Genomic DNA, 23,174 nt, shown 5'->3' on the forward strand with positions numbered 1-23,174 from the left:
TTTTTGTTTCAGGTGGACCTCATCTTTTGTTCTGATGAGTCCTATGTAGCCTGGTTGGCTATGTTTAGCCTTGGGACTTGTTTTTTTTCTGCTGTTCCCACCCCTCATTTTATGGCACTGCTTTGGGACGTCCCTACTGATATGCATCAGAAACTACGTCCGTCTATGAACGATAGAGAAAACTGGATTTTGACTTACCGTACCCGCCCCTCTATTTTGAGTTGGGTTGGTATTACTTCTCTGACACTGCTTTGATACAAAACTTACATCCTATGCAGTAAGAGTGAGGGTGTACCCTCTGGGACTGCCCATAGGTGTAGCCAGAACTTTTTTTCTGTCTAGTGTCCTGCTCCTGTAGGACACTAGAGAGCAGTATAACCCTACCGATTTGCATCAGGATCTGCATCCGTCAATGAATTTAAGAGAAAAGGATTTTACGGTAAGTCAAAAATCTAGTTATCCTGTTTCCTCATTTAGGCCTCATTCACACAGGGTGTTTTTACAGCTACTTTTAGCAGTGTCAGTCAATTTTTTTTCCAAGCCTAAAAACGCCCCTCTATGTTATTCTATGGCTTCATGCACACACAGGCTTTTAGGAGCTGTAAGTAGCATAGGCATAGCATTTAAGCTGTAAAAAAAACCCAGGGCAGGTGCGTTCTGGAGCAGCAGCGTTAAGCTGTAAAAACGCCTGACGCTGCTAAAGACTGCATACAGCGTTAGGCTACGTCAGACGTTTTTAAACTGTAGTAGTTGGATTTGAGGTTGGAAAATAGAAGAGGGCAGAGAAAGGCTGCAAAACACCAGCACTGCTAAACGTGGCTAAAAAGTGCATTGACGCAAATACAAAATGCTTCTAAAAGCACGTTTTTACAGCTGCTTTTTCCTGGCATTAAAACTGGCTTTGCAGCTCGTTTTTTCAAAAAGTAGATAAGTCTATGTGTACATTAACAAAAAGTCCTAACGGAGACTCCTCTTCCACTAGTGCTGCCTTGCATATATGATGCTCAATAAACTTGTAAATACTTTTGCTTAAAGCAGTAGTAAAGTCTGGGAGAAAAAAAAAAAAAAAAACTTCCCCCTGCATGTAAAGGGCATAATGTGCCAGTATACTAATACTTTATCAAAGACTTACCTTAAAACGAAGCCCTCCTGTCACCGCTGACAGGGCTTCCATCTTCACCTGTTCTTCCATCTGGGTTAGTAGGCTCCAGTCCTTCGAGTGGCCAAACTGTGATGATGGCTTGCATGTGCAAGGTAGTCACGGCAGAGGCACAGACCTCTGAAGGGACAGCATGCTCATAAGTGCGCAAAGATACTCCTTGTTCCTACAGGTAAGCTTTATTATAAGCTTACCTGTAGGTACAAATCACAAAGAGGTGTTTACTACCGCTTTAATGCAATGTCCATTCTCATATCTCGCATCCCCACTGGTATTCACACACAAAAAGTTAATTTTGGAAAAGACCATATTTTGTATCTAGGGCTTTGCATGTATGACTATTTGGAAAATCATGAGTGCTTTTTCAATAAAACAGTGTCCTTTTGCATTGCATGACTCTTCTGCAATAAAAAGCTAGCCTGTTTGCAATTTTTTTTTTTTTACCTTTAGTTCCAATTTAAGCATTACTCCAAAGTTTAAAGGATACCCAGCAGTTTTTAAACTTTTTGGGTTTTGTAGGTATAGTGCCAATTTGGCTGCAAAAGTGGTAATACACTTAGAAAATGGCCCAGATGGGCACATTGACTTGTGTACAACCAGCCTGTTGGATTTTCTCAGAATGATCAGTCCTGCCGGATATAGCTGGCAACACTGATTATTGTATTCTGCCGGCAGGCAGATAAAGCACAATAGTGCTGCGGTTTTGAATTCCCCATCCACCTTGATTGTGTGGATGGGGGAATCGGATCATTTTATTTTCAACCCAAAGGTTGATTAATGTATGGCTAGCATACAGGGTGAGATAAGTGTCTTCTAGTGCAGTTCTCCAGATGACAAGGCTACCAGGAAGAAAGCTTTGCATTTTGCTGATCAGATCCCACTGGTCATTGAAAAGGGGAAAATGCAGGAAATGAATGGCTTTTGACTTGTAATATGTAAGTACCATGCTGCAGGGAGATTCAGGATGAAAAGTGGTATTTCTACTTTGTTTAATATTTACCTGGTTATTTAATGCTTTTTGCATGATCATTTGATGAGTATCGGGTACTCCCTTGATCTTCAGCCACAGGAACATGCCAGCGGAAGGACTGTGCCACTCAGCCAAACCTTTTAAAAAAGACAAAGAAACAATTTGTCAATAGGATATGGGTGCCTACTTTTACTGTATCCCTGCACAATCCCAAATCCCCCAATGCAAGATACTAATTACTTATCTTAATTGGAACACTGGCTACCGTATTGATCGTGGAAGACTAATGTCAGCAGTGCTAGCAATTGTAAAAGTTGGAATATTCAATGTAATTTTCTGCTGATCTCTATTGATAAAGCAGAAAAATTCATGGCTCTTGATTTCTGCCTCACAAATACTACTGCGTACTAACATGTACTGAATAGTCTAAGGCAGTGGTTCTTAACCTTGTTGGAGGTACTGAACCCCACCAGCTTCATATGCGCATTCACCGAACCCTTCTTAAAGCGGAGTTCCAGCCATTTACTCACCTGTCCAACGGTCCAGCGATGCGGCCGCCGGAAGCCTCGATCCTCTCCCTCGGCGCCGGCATCACTGCTGTGGGCACCCGGCTGTTACAGTTTGCGGCTTCACAGCCGGGTACCCACTGCGCATGCGCGAGTCGCGCTGCGCGCCGTGATTGGCCGGCAATCTTCTGGGACCTCTGACGTGTCCCAGAAGATTGCAGGGAGGGAGGGGGAGAGGAGAACTTCCGCTCAGGGCGCCGCGGCGCTCCGAGCGGAAGTGGGAGCGGGTACCTGTCAAAACTAGGTACCCGCTCCCCCCCCAAAAAAATGACATGCCAAATGTGGCATGTCGGGGGGTCAGGACTCCCTAAAGCGGAAGTTCCACTTTTGGGTGGAACTCCGCTTTAATTGGAAAATTAAAATATGATTTTATGAGTCTAGTCTCGGGAGGGGCACTGCCAGAAAATAAGGTGTTGTTTACAGAACTGAATTAAATGTATCATACAAAGTAAAATGTACAGAGGTCAGTAGGTTGTAGGGCAGCGTACAGAGGCCAGTAGCATGTAGGGCAGTGTATACGGGTCAGTTGATTGTAGGGAAGGATAGAGTGGTCAGTAGGCTGTAGGACGGTGTACAGAGAATAGGGCAGAGGACAGGAGTGGATAGGACAGTGTACAGGGATCAGTAAAGCCACACACCAGGGGGCTGGGAGGGCACACACCGGGGGGGTTATGAGGGCACACACCAGGGGGTTGGAAGGGCATACACTGGGGGGAGGGTCAGGAGGACACACACTGTGGGGGAGGGTAGTGAGGGCACACACCTGTGGAGAGTCAGGAGGCCACACACTGGGTGTCAGGAGGGCACACATCAGTGGTTGGGAGGGCACACACTGGGGGAGCCAGGAGGGCACACACTGGGGGGGGGGGTTCAGAAGGCATACCATGGGGTATCAGGAGGGCACACACTGGGGGGGGGGGTGGTAAGGCATACCATGGGGTGTCAGGAGGGCACACTGGGGTGGGGTTGGGAGGGCATACCATGGGGTGTATGGGGGGCACACACTTGGGGGGGTTGGGAGGGCATACCATGGGGTGTCAGGAGGGCACACACTGGGGTGGGGGGTTGGGAGGGCATACCATGGGGTGTCAGGAGGGCACACACTGGGGGGAGGTGTTGGGAGGGCATACCATGGGGTATCAGGAGGGCACACACTGGGGTGGGGGGTTGGGAGGGCATACCATGGGGTGTCAAGACGGAACACACTGGGGGGAGGGGTTGGGAGGGCATACCATGGGGTGTCAGGGGGGCACACACTGAGGGGGGGTTGGGAGGGCATACCATGGGGTGTCAGGACGACACACTGGGGGGAGGTGTTGGGAGGGCATACCATGGGGTATCAGGAGGGCACACACTGGGGTGGGGGGTTGGGAGGGCATACCATGGGGTGTCAAGACGGAACACACTGGGGGGAGGGGTTGGGAGGGCATACCATGGGGTGTCAGGGGGGCACACACTGGGGGGGGGGTTGGGAGGGCATACCATGGGGTGTCAGGACGACACACTGGGGGGGAGGTGTTGGGAGGGCATACCATGGGGTATCAGGAGGGCACACACCAGGGGGCATTCACAATGCTTATTGAGCTAAATGAAAAGGACATGATTTCTATTTGTTAGGTAACAGAACCTCTATGCTAAGCTGCAGTAACTCAGCAGACTTAGCATAGAGGTGCTTGCAAACTAATCCACCATGTACATCTAGCTGAGCCTACCTCCAGGAACATTCACTCGGCTCCCTCTGCTCAGCTGCTCACACTTCCCTCTTCCAGGCGGGCGCGATCTCCGTGGTCAGGTACATCCCCACCCCGCCCACTCAAGCAGCAAGCAGCCTGCAGGAGATAGGCTGGAAACCTGCTGGGGGAGGTACAGGGGGCAGAGCGTCAAGTGTCTGGGGGGGAGTCCTCACAATCAGTAATATTTTCTCGTGGGGAGCAATTGCCCTGTTGCCCCTCCGCCGAACCCCTGAGACTGACTCACCGAACCCCTGGGGTTCGATCGAACCCAGGTTAAGAACCACTGGTCTAAGGTGTCCTTTTATGAAACGGAGATGACCAGTGATCCTGCTGATCACAGCTCATTTCCGATCATTCTCAGTTTATGAAACAGAAATGATCGGGGGAGAACATGTTCTCCGCTGATCATCTCTTCACACGGGAATCTGTCATTGACAGACACAGAAACAGCCAGGCTATGAAGCTGCGATCCCCGCACTTCACTGCTGATCTGGGTCAGAATTCACACTCCCGGGTTCACCAGCCTGGAGCTTGTGAAGCGGGGAGTGAAGACAGAATCGGGGGAGAACTGAGGGGGAAAAAGGAAGATTATGGACTTCCTTCTTCCTCGTTCAGACCCCCCCAACACAGTAATCATGTCCCCCTGCCATATTTATGTATATATATACATGTATATATATATACACACATACATGTAGATATATATTTAATGTGTATATATATACAATGTATGTGTGTGTGTATTCAGTGTATATATATATATATATATTTATGTAAGGGGACTATTATTTATTAACCTCGTGTACTCAGCAGTGATAATTTATCACTGCTTGTTAAAGCGCGCCAGGGATTTTCATACTACTGTAATCTCGCTTTGTCTCACGAGATTACAGACGCCCCATTGACTTCTACACAGATCTCCGAGAAAACCGTTCTCCTCTGATCACCCTGGGCGAACTGAAGTTCTCCGATTCATAAAAAGGGTGCCAGATGTGATCATTTTCCCTGGAGAACTGTAGAGAAGCCAACAGAGAAAAAAATTCACCCGTTCATAAAAGTACACCTAAGTCCATTAAAAACTCATCATATGGTTGTTTTTGGCTCAAACTCCCCATTTTCCCTCTTTTAATTGTTAAAGGATTATGTGTATTTTTCTTTTTGATAGATGCTGTAAAGCTAACCCATTTTAACGCATGTTATATTTCCTGGGGGCACGGTCAGTGATATATTTTTTATGTTCTTGACATTTTGGTTCTACACATCATATATATTCAAAACATAATTAAGTTAGTTTTTTAAAGAACATCACATTAATTAATTGAGCAGTCCACCAACCTGTCAGCCACTTATCTGCAGAAGTGAGCATGGCATCCTTCTGTGATTTGTAGAACTGTATTACCCTGAGAAACCCAGAAACATTAACAAATGTAAATGATTCTTAATATAAAAACTGTTTGTTTTGCTTTACTTCACCATTGAGGATAATGTCTTAGTTTTGTTTTGCCACTGAAAGATTCTGCCTCCAGTAGCAAGTTCTCACCACTGCATTGTGTCTGCACCCACTTTCTCTCAGTACCCAATGCATTGTGCCTGCAAGCCTCTTTTCTCGCCAACTACCACGCTGCACCCACCTTGCCTCAGCGCCCACTGCATCTGCAGCTATACTTTTCTCACCAACCCTTGCACTTCTTCTTTAGGCATCCTCTATGCCTGCATTCCCCCTTCTCTCCCTACTCATTGAATCTGCAGCCCCCTTATCTTGGCATGCATTGTGCCAGCACCCTCTTTTCTCAGCATTATTTGCACCTGCACTTCTCTTCTCTTGCCACCATCCATGCTTGCATCCCCCTTTTCTCAACATCCTATGTGCCTGAACCTCCCTTCTTTCACCACCTGCCTGCACCCCCCCACCTTCAATTTTCTCACCTCTATCTGTGTGTGCACTTCCCTCTCTAACCACCATTCACTGCCCTCTTCTCAAACAATCATGCCAGCAACCCTCACTCTCAACACATCACCCGCTTTTCATCACTATGCATGGACAGTATGTGTAAGCAAGGATATGCAAAACTTGAATATGATACAAATTAAACTGTCATATTTACACTGTGGGAAAATAGACACAACACTTACACATACGTATTATCATTTGGACCTAAGCAATAATATCCTTGAGTAGCATTTTGCTGGTGGTGCTGAAGCCCTGCCCCCATGACCCCTGCCCCTGCTGTTACAAAATGCCTGCTAGAAGCTCACTCCAACTTTACACCCAGTGCCCCTACGTCTAAAACACCCCAATTTTCTGTGCTCTGGAACAAGCACCCCTTAGTTAGTAGTAGGGATGATCGAACTTTTCAAAAGTTCAGTTCGACCAGAACACCCGAACTTCCCGAAAGTTCGGCCCGGATTTAAGAACCCCATTGAAATCAATGGGACCCGAACTTCAGTAATCACAAAACACCATTTTGAAGCCCTAAAACCCAATAAATGCCCCTAAAAAGTGCCTAGGGTTCTGGGTCATGCCCCAGGGACTATTAATCACACAAAAAAAAGTTCTTAAAAATTGTCATTTTTGATAGAGAGCCAATTATTGAAAAAATTATTGAAAAAAAAAAAAATGAGATTTCTTTGGATTTAGTGTCTGGGGGGTCGTCTAACAAGTGTACCTGTGAAGTTTCAGCTCTGTAGCATGTCCAGAACCAGAAAAAAAAAGTTTGTTTGTATTAGAATTAATATAGAACAGGTTAGTAGCTTCGCTACTTTTACACCCGGCTTTTTGTTGCAGGCGTTTTATTGGGCTTTTTTGAGGACATTTTTGGAGTCAGGCATGACATCAGAACTTCTGTGTAGAGGTATATATACACACACACATGTATGTATATATACACATACACATATATAGGTGTGAAAGTAGCAGAAACCTATGCTTGCGCTAATGAAATAATTAACAGGCATATGTCTCCGCTCCTATCACACCTATATATGTGTATGTGTATAAATACATATAAGTGTGTGTGTATATATACCCCTATACAGAATTTCAGATGTTTTGCCTGCCTCCAAAGACCCCCAAAATATGCCCCAAAAAAACGCCTGCTGCAAAAACACACCTGTGCGTTTTTGTAGCTGGCGTTTTTTTGGGCATTTTTTAGGCATCTATGGAGGCAGGCATAACATCTGTACTTCTGTGTAGGGGCATATATACACACACACTTATATGTATTTATACACATACACATATAAAGGTGTTATAGCAGAGAAGCCATGTGCCTGTTAATTATTTCATTAGCGCATAGGTTTCTGCTACTTTCACACCTATTTATGTGTATGTGTATATATACATACATGTGTGTGTGTATATATACCCCTACACAGAAGTACAGATGCCAAGCCTGCCTCCAAAGACGCCCAAAAAATGCCCAAAAAAACGCCAGCTACAAAAACGCCCAGGTGTGTTTTTGCAGCAGGCGTTTTTTTGGGCATTTTTTGGGGGTCTTTGGAGGCAGGCAGAACATCTGAACTTCTGTATAGGGGTATATATACACACACACTTATATGTAATTATACACATACACACATATAGGTGTTATAGGAGCGGAGACATATGCCTGTTAATTATTTCATTAGTGCAAGCATAGGTTTCTGCTACTTTCACACCTATATATGTGTATGTGTATATATACATACATGTGTGTGTGTATATATATACCCCTACACAGAAGTTCAGATGTCATGCCTGACTCCAAACATGTCCTCAAAAAAGGCCTATAAACGCCTGCAACAAAAAGCAGGGTGACAGGGGAGAAGCCACCATCCTGTTCCGTAAGTGTTCTAAGAGAAATGATCTTTTCTCTATAGCGGTCACCCTGACATGGAAGGGTTTTGTCACCCTGCCATAGCAGTCAGAGTCAGTTAACCCTAAACTACACTACGGTCCCCTTACACTTAACACTTTCCCTACAGAAACTAGATTATTAAATTTAACTATAGTGGAAAATAGTACCCTAACTACACTAGATATCCCTTTCCTCACACTAATAATTGCTAAATGACACTTTGACGCAGAAGTAACAGAACTGCTTCCACTATCTTCCACATCCCTGTATTAAAATGGTAGAGATTTGGCGGGGCTATCTTATATACTGGGGGGCGTATTCACTAATGATTGGCCTCTGGACCCCCTAGTCACTCCAATCACATTCCTAGCATTCTCCTGCCCCCTCAATGGGCTTTTACTGATGGTTCTGGTCCAATCACGGGCTTTTAAAGCCCAGTTCCTGTCCCATTGCATTTTGGTCGGTTCTGGTTGCCGAATTCCGAACTTATTCAGTAAAAATTTTGGAATTCGGCCGAACCTCGAACAGTCAATGTTCGGGTCGAACCGATGGTCGACCCGAACCGTTCGATCATCCCTAGTTAGTAGTTGAAAAAAGCTGAACAAGCTCAAACACAGGGGAGGCCAGATGTACAGACCTTTTACTTAGGAGCATATAGTAGAGTCCTATTTATGTAAGGTAGAAAAGGATGAACAATCACAAAGATTTTCCAACATTGTGAAAAATCTCTGCACATTAAGGGCTTGTTTACATGTGCAACCGTCATTGGTGCCTATCTGAAAAGCTATCTGCATTTTCAGAGGCATTAGACAGGCAGCATGGAGGCAATATGACACCTCCTCAAAGCCTGTGTTAACCATTGTAAACCAGCCGCACTGCAGCCAGGTGTGTCACACATGACCGCATAGCAGTTGTAATGCAGGCCCATTCACTTGAATAGATTACTTTTTGCAGCAGTACTACCTGTCGAGCACAACCTGTGGTATAAAGTATTTGTTGCGCTGTGACAGTGTCCACTAATGTGACTACTGGCCACATTACCTGTTTCTTGGTGGTCAGGGGAGATAAAACCGTGGCTCAACTGTTTGTTTTTACTGTCCTCCCAAAATGCTTAAAGAGAAACTCTGGGTACATTTTTTCTTTCCCCTGTGCAGTGGGGCTGTGCTAGCACTGCATAGGTTAACTGCTCGTTTTGTTCTAGGGGAGAGAACAGCATAGATATACTTATTTGACCCGCCAATTCTTCTTGCACAGGATCAGTGTGATTGGTGGATCAGCTGAGTATGAACTAGAAAAAAAAAGCAGTTGACCTATGCAGTGCAGGCACAGCTCCACTGCGTGAGAAAATAAATATTTTGCCCGAAGTTGGCCCTTAAACAAGACATTAATCTTCTTAAAGCGGAGCTCCACCCAAAAAGGGAAGCTCCACTTATTTGCGCCCTCCCCTCCTCCACTGCCACATTTGGCACATTTTGGAGGAGAGGGGGGAGTGGCTACCTGGTTTTTGCGAGGTACCCACTCCCACTTCTGGCTCAGATCACTGCGGCGATCTGAGCCAACATTTTGTATCCCCTCCATTCCCCGCAGTCTTTTGGGACACATCACAGTTCCCAGAAGACTACAGGACCACAGGACCAGTCACATGGCGCAGTGCAGCTCACACATGTGCAGTAGGAAACCGGCTGTGAAGCTGCAAAGCTTCAGTTCCTGTTTCCCTTAATTGCTATGCCGGCACCTGCACCCAAAGCCGACTGAAGAATTGGTTCGGGTGAGGACATTGCTGGATTCCTAGTCAGGTAAGTGTCCTTATATAAAAATTCAGCAGCTACAGTATTTGTTTTGGGGAAGCCTGGAGCTCTTCTTTAGGGTTCAACACTTTTGTGTTCCAGACTCTTGACCTGATAACCCTTAGACAACAAATTGGCTGTGGATAATTGAATTTGTGCTTAAAGTACATGTAAACACTAATGCCTAGTACACACGGGCTAAATGTCAGGCGGCATTGGCCAGTTCAACAGAAACTGTCCATCATTCCCCGTGTATACTGCAGCCGGGCTGGCTTCTGTCAAAGGGGTATGACCAAAAAAGGTCTGCCGATCGGCTCCCGATCAGTGCTCTCAGCCAATTGGCTGAAAGCGCTGACCGGAGTGTTCTGGTGGGGGGCTGTCCCCTGTCAGAACACAATAGAACAGCAGGGGAGATAGCTGTTCTAACATCACTAACAGCGGCTCCGACCTGAGCTGCCAGGTTGAACTATAAAAAAACTACAAGTGTACAAGTGTGTCAAGGCTTTAGGCTTTATTCACACTGGGGTGACTTGTCATATCACTTAGTCGGCTGACAAGTCGCGCTCCAGTCAGTGCAATGAAACCGTTCTAATTGGAGCAACTCAAGTCGCTCCGACTTAGAAAAGGGTTCCTGCACTACTTGGGGGCGACTTAGGAGTGGCTTGCATTGACTTCCATTAAAGAAGTCGTTTACAAGCCACACTGAAGTCACACTGTACAGGGCGGCTTAAGAGTCGGGCGACTTTGAAGTCGCCCCAGTGTGAACCGAGCCCTACTAAACAATTATGGGATTTTTGACTTACCGTAAAATCCCTTTCTCTGATGTTCATTGACGGACACATCTTCTGATTCTTGACTAGGCCTATGGGTAGTCCCAGGAGGTATACACCCACTCTCAGCTATAGGCACTCAGTTTTGTTACAAGCAGTGTCAGAAGAAAGCCAACTCCACAGAGGGGTGGGTGCTGTGTCCGTCAATGAATATCAGAGAAATGGATTTTAGGGTAAGTCACAAATCCCATTTTCTCTTTCGTTCATTGATGGACACAGCTCCTGATTCTTTTTAACCATTGGGACGTCCCAAAGCAGTGTTAAACATGAGAGTTGGGAAAACATCGGAAAAAAATTCCCAAGGCTAACCATAGCCAACCAGGTAACATAGAGCTCAACCATAAACAACTGGAGCTCACCTGAAAAACCATACAACCATAAAGAGGACCAGGTCCTCTAAACAGCAGCCAGGAAAACCTTGCGGCCAAAAGAGGCTTCCGCAAATGCCAACACAACCACTTTAGAAAAAACTTTGTAAAAGTGTGCACCGACGACCAGGTGGCCGCCTTGCAAAACTGACGCTTGAAGACGGAAAGCCCAGGAGACACTAAGCACCCTAGTAGAGTGCGCCTAAACAGGGAAAGGAGGAACCTATCCCCTGGTGCAATAACCTAAACCACCGTGTGTCTGATCCATCTAGAAATGGTTGCAGAAGAAGTGGACAACCCTTTGTGAGGTCCGTCTGTGAGCATAAATAGAGAGTCTGACTTCCTAAAAGACTTCGTAGCTGTCAGGTACACCCTGATTGTCTTGACCACATCCAAGACATGCAAGGCAATTTCCTTCAGATGTTTAGGCCTGGGACACAGGTAAGGCAACAGAATGTCTTCATTCAAACGACAGTCAGAGACCACCTTAGGAAGGAAAGACGGGCAGAGGCAAAGCACCGCCTTATCCTTGTGAAGCACCAAAGGGGAACGACAGGATAACGCCGTCAGTTCTGACACCCTGCATGCAGAGGTGATAGTCACCAAAAAAGGACACCTTCTGGGGCAATGTAAGCACGGAAACTTCCTGAATATTTTCAAAGAGAAGCTTCGGTAGAGCTAAAGGAACCAAATTAAGATTCCAGGGCGGGAACGGAGCCCGCACTGAAGAAACCAAATGTCGGACACTCCGCTTGCAGAAGAAGATCATTCAGGTACCCCAGTACCGCGATCCCCCGCTGACTCAAAAAATGCCATCACTGGGGCAAAGTCTCCTGTGAAGACCTGAGGTGCGGAGGTGAGACCAAAGTTCAGCGCCACAAACTGATAATGCTCCTCATCCATGGCAAAACGGAGGAAGCGCGGATGTGCAGGTAGGCATCCTTCTTGTCAAAAGAAGCGAGAAGAAATCCCCCTGATGTAGGGATGCCACTACCATGTGAATAGACTCCATTCGGAACATCTGTACTTGCACAAAGCAGCTTAGCTCCTTGAGGTCTAGAATTGGACGTACCTTGCCTTCCTTCCTGGGAACTGTAAAGAGTAAAAAAACCCTTGAAAATGTTCTGAAGTCGGAACTGGAACAATCACCCCTTGAAATAACAAGTCTTGCACTGCCCCAAAGAGACTCTGTAAGTGGTCTGGGAAAAAGTTGGCAGGTTGGAAGGGAAAAAACCTTTTGGGAGGACAAGACTCAACTCGATCTTGTAACTTGACCAAATAACTTTCTGGACCCACTTGACCAGTGCCAGGGAGGTCCACTGATCCGGAAACCAGCAAAGACATCTCTCCACCCCATATGCAGTTGAGGGCGCCCCTTCATGCAGAGGCAGCCTTGTCCGCAGGTCTGGAAGAGTTGCTCGTGGCTTGCCAGACCAGGTCCTCTTGGAACCTCTGGTGGAGGACCTGACTTTTGATCCCTATTCTTGAGATCCTGAGAGACGAAGATGCCGCTTAGGAGCCCAGGAGATCGGCCAACGTCTACAACACACCTCCTGCCCTTTGTAGCCTTTGGAAGAAGAGTACTCTTCCCCCTATGAGACCATTAACTATGTCATCTAAGGAAGCTCCAAACAGGCGACCCCCTACAAGAGGGAGATCAGTTAAGGCCTTCTTAGAAGTCTAGTCTACAGACCAGCATTTCAGCCAGACAATACGCCGAAGGACCACTACTGATACAGACAGCTTAGTTGTGCACCACCCCACTGTTTGTGACAATGTTGTCAAGGTAAATGGAAAGAGGAACCTGTGGAGGGCCTGTGGGTGCCAAAAGGAACCGGTGGCTCCGATGCGGCATCAGCCGCAACTTCCATTTCTAAAGTTTCACGTACTGACACAAACAGTTCATCCACCAGCACCTATTTAAGAGCAGCTAGAGGAGCAGAGGAATCATCCTCACTATCTGAGCACTCAGGGTGCGAGGACGCAGACCCAGTAGTGTTGCTATATACCAAGCTCACCCCGAAAACATAACAATCAGGGGAGGCCGTTGACTGTGATCCCAAAAGGGGGCACCGGCCAAGGGTCCACAAATGGACCACCTTTTGGACCCTGTGGACGCGCAGGCAGGGTACCCTCACTAAAACAAGGCAGGTGCCCCACACAATAATGGTAGCAAGACTGTCATTAAAAATGAAGTGCCCCCACAGCGCCACCTGGTCAAAGGGAGGTGTTAAGCTGACCATATGGCCCAGCAAGCCGCAAGCCACGGCCTACATTTTGTGGGGGCCCAGCCGCAATTGCACGGATCTCCAGCCTGGGAGATGCCCAAAGGCGTGGGGGCTTCAGATCCACGCACTGGGGGTAACCCCCCAATGGTGGAGCCTGACTCGGCCGCATGGCCTAGTAGGTGGTAAAAACATCCGTTCCCCCAGCCAAACAACTGCCGCAGGGAGCCCAGAGGACATCCCTGCCCTAGTCACCAACCCCCCCACATTGAGCACAAGGAAAACCTGGTCAGCAGCAACTCCAACCAGCCCCCTTTAAGAGCATGTGGCAAAACCAGCTCCTCACCTCACCCAGGGGGGGTCCAAAAGACCCACAGTGACGAAATTTTAGAGGGGCTTGGAGGAAGGGAAGGCAACCCGGGGGGTTTGACTATTCCAGGGAAGGGCCCACGTCCACTCCAAAACCCTCCAGGGTTAGTGGGAGGACAGCTACCGCTCTGGACAGGACACCACTCAATCGTAATGTGAGTGCTGTCGGCCAGAAGGAAACGCTGTGACTCAGGCTGAAGCCAGTTCGTATGCGTCCTCGCGAGACATTTAACTCGCAGGCCAGCCTCTGTCTAGTGGGGCTATGTCGCAGTCGACCTACCGCGGAGCTGCAGTCTGCACATGCTCTCTGGCCAGACTAGGGGGACCCAAAGGATCTATATTATCCAGTTCGCTGCCCAGTCTGGCACTTGATTGTAGTTCTCACAGGAACAAAATAATAAAAGAGGAAAAAAGTTCAATTTGAAATAAAAAAAATTGCCAGGACCAGAGATCCCAGCAAGGAACTAGGTATTTACTCCTGACTAGGCAGAAAAAATGGAGTGCCTATAGCTGAGAGTGGGTGTATACCCCCTGGGACTGCCCATAGGCCTAGTCAAGCTTTATCCTGCCCAGTGTCCTACTCCTGTAGGTGGTAGTTTAACCCAATGATTAAGAAGAATCAGGAGCTGTGTCCGTCAATGAATGAAAGAGAAATTTAGTTTGCTAAAGCACTGTGTACCATAAACAACTGCCATCTGTTTTTTTTTATTAAATATTGTTTTTACATCTTTTGTTTTATCTCAAAACTGCTAACCTCCTGCAGTCACATTGAAGAGACTTTGGGGTTCATTTTCTAAAGCTGAAGAATGCAAAATCTGGTGCAGCTCTGCGTAGGAACCAATGAGCTTGCAGTTTTTTGTCAAAGCTCAATTGCGAAAGCTTTGGAAACAGTTTTGAAATGGTCGTAAACACATTTTCTGTTCATGGCTTCCGTCCTATACACTTCCACAAACATTTCATGCATCTCCGTCACTGTTTTCACCAATTTGTAGCAGAACTTGATGTTCACTCCTTGCTCCATTGCACTGTGACCCTACCTCTCACACTGACTATGTTCGACTGCCCGCAGCGGGTTTACCCTGCTGGTCACGTGTATTTCATGCTAGGTGGCCCTTTTTCGATGGATATCAAACCACTCACCAAACTTTTTAGACACAACTCGTATATTTCTACATGCAACCATTATGCTTAATATCACGCAACTGTGACTGGACATTGAGCATCTAAGCTGTTGTGAATCTTTTCCTTTGAGCTCTACTCGTATCTGTCAGCTTCGCAGCCTTTCTCTGCTATTGTCACTGGTGGACTTTGACAAGTGAGATTGCAGATACCAGCCTGAAGGCAGTTTTGATATGCTTAATAGTGATGGGTCGAACACCCCCCAGTTCAGTTTGCATAAGAACTCCCGAACATGTAAAAAGTTTGGACCTGAGCCGCAAATTCTACTAAAGTCTACGGGACCCAAACTTGAAAAAGGTCCCCATTTTGAAGGCTTATATGCAAGTTATTAGCCATAACAAGAGTATGGGGGCCGAGATACTGCCCTGGGGGACACGTATCAATACAAAAATGTTTTTTAAAAAATATTGTTTTTAAAGGAGCAGTCATTTTAATAATGCTTACAGTGAAACAATAAAAATTAAAAATTCCTTTAAATATAGTGCCTGGGGGTCCCCTTAGTCTGCCTGTAAAGTGGCGCATCTGTACCATGTATAAAACACGCTGCAGAAAAACTGACTTGTATAAAGAAATAAAATTACATTTTCAATTGATTTTCCGTGCTGCAAGCCATTTCCGACAATACAAAAATGTAAAAAAAAATGGTGTGGGGCCTGGTATGAATACTAAGGGGAACTCTGCACCAATTTAAAAAAAAACGTCACCCCCCCCTAAATTTCAAGCCAGACACTTATCCGAGCATGCAGCCCATACCAGGCCAAATGCCTCAAAATGGGGGGATGCTTAGGGGTGAGGGGGGCTCTGCTTCCCTCCACCCTCAAGCCCCTTGTCCCCATGCAAATGGGACAAGGTCCTCTTCCCGACAACCCTGGGCTGTGGTTGTGGGGGTCTGAGGGCATGGGGCTTATTGGAATTTGGGAGCCCCCTTTAACACCCATTTGGGTGTTTGTACCACTCGCCCATCCCTAATGCTTAATATTTATGAAAGCACACAGATTTATAGATACATAAGAAAATGAAGTTTCATAGATCCCTTTTTATTAGGGTTATTAAGAAGTGTGCATGTACGGCCAAGGAATTTTTAATGGCGGCATAGTACCACAAGTCAATTAATACTAGAATATCAAAGTTACCAGCACCCAATCAGTGTCTGTTTGAGTAACTGACTTGTGTTATATATACACTAGTATTTGCGACCGGACATCTTTTTGGGTGTGGTTAAGACAACATTGTCTTATTTTAAGGGGGGGTGTAGAGGGTATAGTTTTTTGTTTAATTGCTATTTAATTGTATTATACTTGGACTAATAGAGAATATTTAGATTTATTTAGGTGTATTTTGCTTTATACACCACATAGGGCCTGATTCATAGTACGGAGAATTGGCGTTTCGGCTGGATTTTGCGAACCGGTGAATTTTTAAGTCTGAAATTGGTATTCAAAGAACGGCGGGCGGAAAATAAAGCCAACTGTGAGATTCATTAAGATCAACTAATGTCAGGACTGGACTTAAAAACAGTCCAGCTAAAAGGTGGACTAATTTTTTCAAAATCACAAAATATGGCAGGAAAAAAATAAAAAATGTGTGGGAAAGATGTGTTATATGATTTTGAGCTAAACTGCTTTTAAACTGTGTGAAAATGTTAAGTAGAAAAAAAGATATTAATAAAAGTGTAAATTGCAAAAATAGCTCCAGAGTCAATTTCTGGCAGATAGCTCATGTGAGCATGCTCCAAACCAAAAACTAGGCTGAAAATAACGTTTTTGAAAACGTTAGTGGGAGTTTTATTGAATTTGCGGCAAATACCGCCGCAAATTCGCGGTAAAACGGCGCTATTCCGGCGCTAATAAACTTTTTTTTTTTTTTTTTTAATTTTTTTTTGCACATATCTATGTATGTCTATATATATATATGAATCACAAAAATAAATATATATATATATATATATATATATATATAGATAGATATATATGTGTGTGTGTGTATGTGTATATATATATATGTATATATATATATATATATATATATATATATAGATACCCAAAAAATAATTATATGTGTATGTATATATATATATATATATATATATATATATATATATATATATATATTATATATATGTTTTTTATTTATTGATTTGCCTATGTGTATGTATGTATATATATATATATATATATATATATATATATGAAAAGGAACACTAACACGGCTCCTCCCCGAAAATGAAACATTGTATATGTGTGAAATTAATATATTTTTGGGTTGGTTAGATATAGAAAGTAACAATAAATGTTTTTTTGCATATGTATATATATATATATATATATATATATATATATATATATATATATGCAAAAAACAATATATTATTGTTACTTCCTATATCTAACCAACCCCAAAAATATATTAATTTCACACATATACAATGTTTCATTTTTGGGGAGAAGCCGTATTAGTGTTGCTTGTCATATATAACAACATACAGTTGTAGGTAGTTCAGGGATTCGAACACCCAAATACACTGTTGCAAGGCAGCGGTGCTAACCACTTAACTACCTAAAGCTAATGACATTTTTTCAAAGCATGTGTGATTTGTACTTTAAAAAAAAAATAATGATATATATATATATATATATATATATATATATATATATATATATATATATATATATATATATATATATATATATATATATATATATATATATATATATATATATATATATATATATTCTATTTAGACCCAATTCAAGCTCAAATAATTTTTATTTATTAAAATTTTTTGATGGACTAATTTAATCAAACTATATTAATTTTTAGAGCCCATTCACATTAGCGCGACTTGTCAGGCGACTTGTCAGCCTGACAAGTCGCGGTATGTCACGGTCCATTGAGTAGTACAGGACCCGTTCTAATAGGAGCGACACAAGTCACTCCGACTTAGAAAAAGGGTCCTGTACTACTTTGGGGCGACCTCGGAGCGACTTGCATAGACTTCCAGTATGTGAAGTCTCTGCAAGTCGCGGTGCACAGCGGTGCACGCGACTTCACAGGTCACCCCCCGAAGTCGTGTCGCCTCAATGTGAATGGGCTCTTAAGGTGCCAGTGCATGTATGCTTGGTATAAAGATAACAAGAAACAAAAAAAAAAAAAAAAAAAACCTCAGAGACCACAATTCCCAAATAATTAACCTAGTTTAGTAAAACTGTATATAATCAACAAATTTTTAAAAATAATCCTGCATGCTGGAAATTATATATAGGTGTTTAAAACATTTATTTCTGTGAAAAATTAGTATTTTAAACTTAAATTGATAGGCTAAGAAACTATCAGTGGCATATATTATGAAATAAATGTAACAAAGTGATTATGTTTGTGTAAATTGTGTTTTGCAAAAATGTTGCAAATATGTATTGAGCTTGAGCTTGATTAAATAAACTGACCAAAATATCCAAGTGGTTAGCACAGCTGCCATGCAACAATGTATTTGGGTGTTCAAATCCCTGAACTACCTACAACTGTCTGTTGTTATATATGACAAGCAACGCCCCAAAAATAAAACATTGTATATGTGTGAAATTATTATATTTGTTGAGTGGGGGGCCATATTACTGTTGCTTCCTATATAGAGCCACATTACACTCTGAAAAATAGCAGTGTTTGAGCTTGCAAATCTGAGAATTTGCAAATTGATTGAACATATGCAGTGCAACCCCAGAACTCAGAATTCAACAACCCCAAAAAAAGATATGTAGATATATATATAAAAAAATTACTACATCAAGTCAACACACATAGGAAATGCTTTCAGTAATCTCAGAATGAGCACAAAGTGGCTTTTTCATTTAGACTAATGGGCCATACACACTATAAGATTTTCTGAAGATTTTTTCCTTTAGATTTACCAAAACCAGATAATATGAGGTCACACCTAAACACTTTCAATTTGTATGCAATCTGGCAGGCCCTTGCACTACATAGAAAAGGTAAATCTGAAGGAAAAAGTCTTCAGAAAACCTTATAGTGTGTATGGCCATACATGATCCAATTTTCTTACAATTTTCTGTCCAATTTTCTTGAAATTTACCTTCAAGTATGTAGTACAAAGGCCTGCCTAATTGGATAAGTGAAAGTGTTGTTTAGCTTTGACATCACATTATGTGGTTTGTGGTTAATCTATCAGAAAATTGTACAACAAAAATTGAACATGTATGGCCATACACACTATAAGATTTTCCGTAGACTTTTTCCTTCAGATTTACCTTTTCTATGTAGTGCAAGGGCCTGCCAGATTGCATACAAATTGAAAGTATTTAGGTTTGACCTCATATTATCTGGTTTTGGTAAATCTAAAGGAAAAAGTCTTCAGAAAATCTTAAGCCCCGTACACACGTACTGATCGTCGGCCGAACGATCGGCTGTCTTTTGTCCAGGGCTGTCCTGTCTGTTGAAAACTGCAAAAGACTGCACACAAATTTTGTCGGCCAACAACAGACGACTGCAGAAGTGATGTCATGTGATGGTTAACTTTCCCTGTGTTTTTTCTTTTCTGAGCATGCCCAGTCTTGCAAATCAGCCGATTGTCGGCCGAATTCTGTACTGACTGGCGAACAATCGGCCGTTCTGGTGTTGGCCAACAAAAATTTTAATGCCTGCACGACAGATTCTGTTCGGCCGAAAATGCGCTGTCGGCTGTCGGAAGCATCATACTAACAAGCCTACAATCGGCCGATCGGTCGTCGGCCGAATATTTACGGCCGAAGATCGGTACGCGTGTACGAGGCATTATAGTGTGTATGGCCCATTAAGCTGGCCATACATGTTCAACTTTTGTTGTACAATTTTCTGGTAGATCTACCACAAACCACATAATGTGAGGTCAAAGCTAAAAAAACACATTCACTTGTATCTAATTAGGCAGGCCTTTGTACTACATACTTGAAGGTAAATTTCAAGAAAATTGGACAGAAAATTGTAAGAAAATTGGAACATGTATGGCCAGCCTTAAGCCTCGTACACACGTACCGATTGTTGGCCGTAAATATTCGGCCGACGACCGATCGGCCGATTGTAGGCTTGTTAGTATGATGCTTCCGACAGCCGACATCGCATTTTCGGCCGAACAGAATCTGTCGTGCAGGCATTAAAATTTTTGTTGGCCAACACCAGAACGGCCAATTGTTCGCCAGTCAGTACAGAATTCGGCCGACAATCAGCAAATTTGCAAGACTGAGCATGCTCAGAAAAGAAAAAACACACGGAAAGTTAACCATCACATGACATCACTTCTGCAGTCGTCTGTTGTTGGCCGACAAAATTCGTGTGCAGTCTTTTGCAGTTTTCAACAGACAGGACAGCCCTGGACAAAAGACGGCCGATCGGTCGGCCGATGATCAGTACGTGTGTACGAGGCATTAGTCTAAATGAAAAAGCCACTTTGTGCTCATGCTGAGATTATTGAAAGCATTTCTTATGTGTGTTGACTTGTAAGAAACTTGAATCATGGATGGCCAGCCAAACACTCATTCATTAGTGAACTGGTGATTTTGGTTTAGGAACCAACAGACCCAATTAATTACTTTGCTGGGCGTTTCCTATACTGGGTGGGTGTAGTTTAACCAAGGTTATATAAAGGGATGTATGAGATCATATCATTTGGCCTGTGGAAGGGCCACAAGTCTTTATGTCCGAATTTGCTTTTGGGGTGGGGGTTTGCTGGCATGCCTAAAGATCCATATTGCAGTAAGTGTATTCTGTTGGATGAATACTTTTCATGCTCTAACTGTTTGGTATAGTTTTTGCAAAGTGTGTCTTTATGTACTCTATACATTTTTTTTTATTTTCATGCCTCTGTGTAGCTGTATGTTCTACTGATTTGATGGTATTTAAATGAAAAGGCAGGCTCATGCAAACAATTAACATAAAAGTATGTTGGGTATGTTTTATGCTTAATACTAAGGTGTCTACAACTTATTTTGCTTGACTTTTGGATATTGTAAGCTCTATCTATCCATCATATGTTGTATCTTTGCACTGTAATTTGAATAAAAATTACTTGATTTGGGGGTTTTGGGGGGGGGGGGCATTGCACATTTCACATTTCACATTTCACATGCTTGCTTGAGTGATTACTGATGTTTTATACATGTTCAATAAAGCTTATTCATTTGTACACAGCTCCTGGTTTTTTGTTTTCTTTTCTTCATATTTGTCTAGATGTAATTCAGATATCTTTTGTGTCTGTTGAATGTAATCCATTTCTTGTATTTTTTGTGTGTGTGCAATGGCAGTACAGTATGAACTTAGGTAGGGTTTCTCCATTTACTCCAGCGAAGTGTGTGTGTGTGTGTGGGTGTGTGTGGGTGGTGTGTGGGGGTGGTGTGGGTGTGTGTGGGTGGTGTGTGGGGGTGGTGTGTGTGTGTGTGGGGGTGGTGTGTGGGGGTGGTGTGTGTGTGTGTGGGGGTGGTGTGTGTGTGTGTGGGGGTGGTGTGTGTGTGTGTGGGGGTGGTGTGTGTGTGTGGGGGTGGTGTGTGTGTGTGGGGGTGGTGTGTGTGTGTGGGGGTGGTGTGTGTGTGTGGGGGTGGTGTGTGTGTGTGGGGGTGGTGTGTGTGTGTGTGTGTGTGTGTGGGGGTGGTGTGTGTGTGTGTGTGTGTGTGTGGGGGTGGTGTGTGTGTGTGTGTGTGTGTGTGTGGGGGTGGTGTGTGTGTGTGTGTGTGTGTGTGTGGGGGTGGTGTGTGTGTGTGTGTGTGGGGGTGGTGTGTGTGTGTGTGTGTGGGGGTGGTGTGTGTGTGTGTGTGGGGGTGGTGTGTGTGTGGGGGTGGTGTGTGTGTGGGGGTGGTGTGTGGGTGGTGTGTGTGTGGGTGGTGTGTGTGTGTGTGTGGGTGGTGTGTGTGTGTGTGTGGGTGGTGTGTGTGTGTGTGGGTGGTGTGTGTGTGTGTGGGTGGTGTGTGTGGGTGGTGTGTGTGGGTGGTGTGTGTGTGTGTGTGTGTGTGGGTGGTGTGTGTGTGTGTGTGTGTGTGGGTGGTGTGTGTGTGTGTGTGTGTGGGTGGTGTGTGTGTGTGTGGGGGTGTGGTGTGTGGGGGGGGGGGTGGTGTGTGGGGGGGGGGGTGTGTGTGTGTGTGTGTGTGTGGGTGGGTGGTGGTGTGTGTGTGGGGGGGGGTGTGTGTGTGTGTGGATGGGGGGGGGGTGGTGTGTGTGTGGGCTAAATTGTAAGAAAAAATTAAAGTGTTTATGTATATATTTAGCTAAAAATATATAAATTAAGGAATAATACAAAATTTCCATTCAGTCGCTGTGGATGAATGTAACCAAAACATTTAATAAAAAAATCACTAAAAATGATTACTAAATAAAAGATTGCTACAGCGCTCACTCACCTTTTTAGTTGGCTTAGGTCAGTGATGAACCTTGGCAACACAGGTGTTTTGTAACATTTCCCATGATGCTCACCTACACTGCAGAGTACATGAGCATTTTGGGAAATGTAGGGCAAAAACATCTTGGGGGGGGGGGGTTAAGGGTTACCATCACTGGCCTAGGTAAAACATTTCCAATACATTTTAGTTGTCTATGTGCGCCATTTTTAAAATAAAGCAAAATCTCTTTACAATAAATTGCAAATGGCACATTGGCGTTCGCCCTGGACCAGAAATGACACCAAATTGGCTTGCACACATTCCAGCAAGAGGTCACAATCAACTGGCTAATCATGGTGAGGGCCACTTTCAGCTGTGAAGAAATGGCATTCATATGCAAAGTAAGTGTGTGTGTGTGGGGGGGGGGGGTCTGTGCTTGTAATCAGAGCATTGATTACCAGTGCAGACCCTTGGGGGATGCCACTAGAGCCACCAGGGATGCCCACCCATGCCACCATTGATGCCAATCAGTGCTCAGGGAACCTGTTAGTGCCCTCCTCATCAGTGCTGCCCATCATTACCATCTTTCAGTGCTGCCCACCAGTGCCAATCATTGCCCATCAGTGCCACCTATCAATGCCCATCAATGCTGCATATCAGTGCCACCTATCTATCTATCAGTGCTGCATATTAGTGTCTCATCAGTGCCTGCCAGCGCAGCCTCATCAATGCTCGTCAGTGCAACAAAAAACATATTGATTTACCAAATTTTATTACATAAACAAAAACACATTATT

The 23,174-nt window shown here is 44.2% G+C and overlaps 1 protein-coding gene across 1 annotated transcript in view; it reads right to left on the bottom strand.

The window, feature by feature from the left end:
* The window catches only part of AADAT (aminoadipate aminotransferase), a 157,036-nt gene that overhangs the window by 8,598 nt on the left and 125,264 nt on the right, over window positions 1-23,174 (bottom strand). The window contains exons 11-12 of the mRNA XM_082243989.1: window positions 5,764-5,828; window positions 2,160-2,266 (exon numbers count right to left, since the gene is read on the bottom strand). Coding sequence (XP_082100115.1) covers window positions 2,160-2,266; window positions 5,764-5,828 — 172 coding nt within the window. The remainder of the gene's footprint in view (window positions 1-2,159; window positions 2,267-5,763; window positions 5,829-23,174) is intronic.

The sequence above is a fragment of the Pelophylax lessonae genome (assembly GCF_965119305.1).
Source record: "Pelophylax lessonae genome assembly, chromosome: 1".
Classification (NCBI taxonomy): Eukaryota; Metazoa; Chordata; class Amphibia; order Anura; family Ranidae; genus Pelophylax; species Pelophylax lessonae.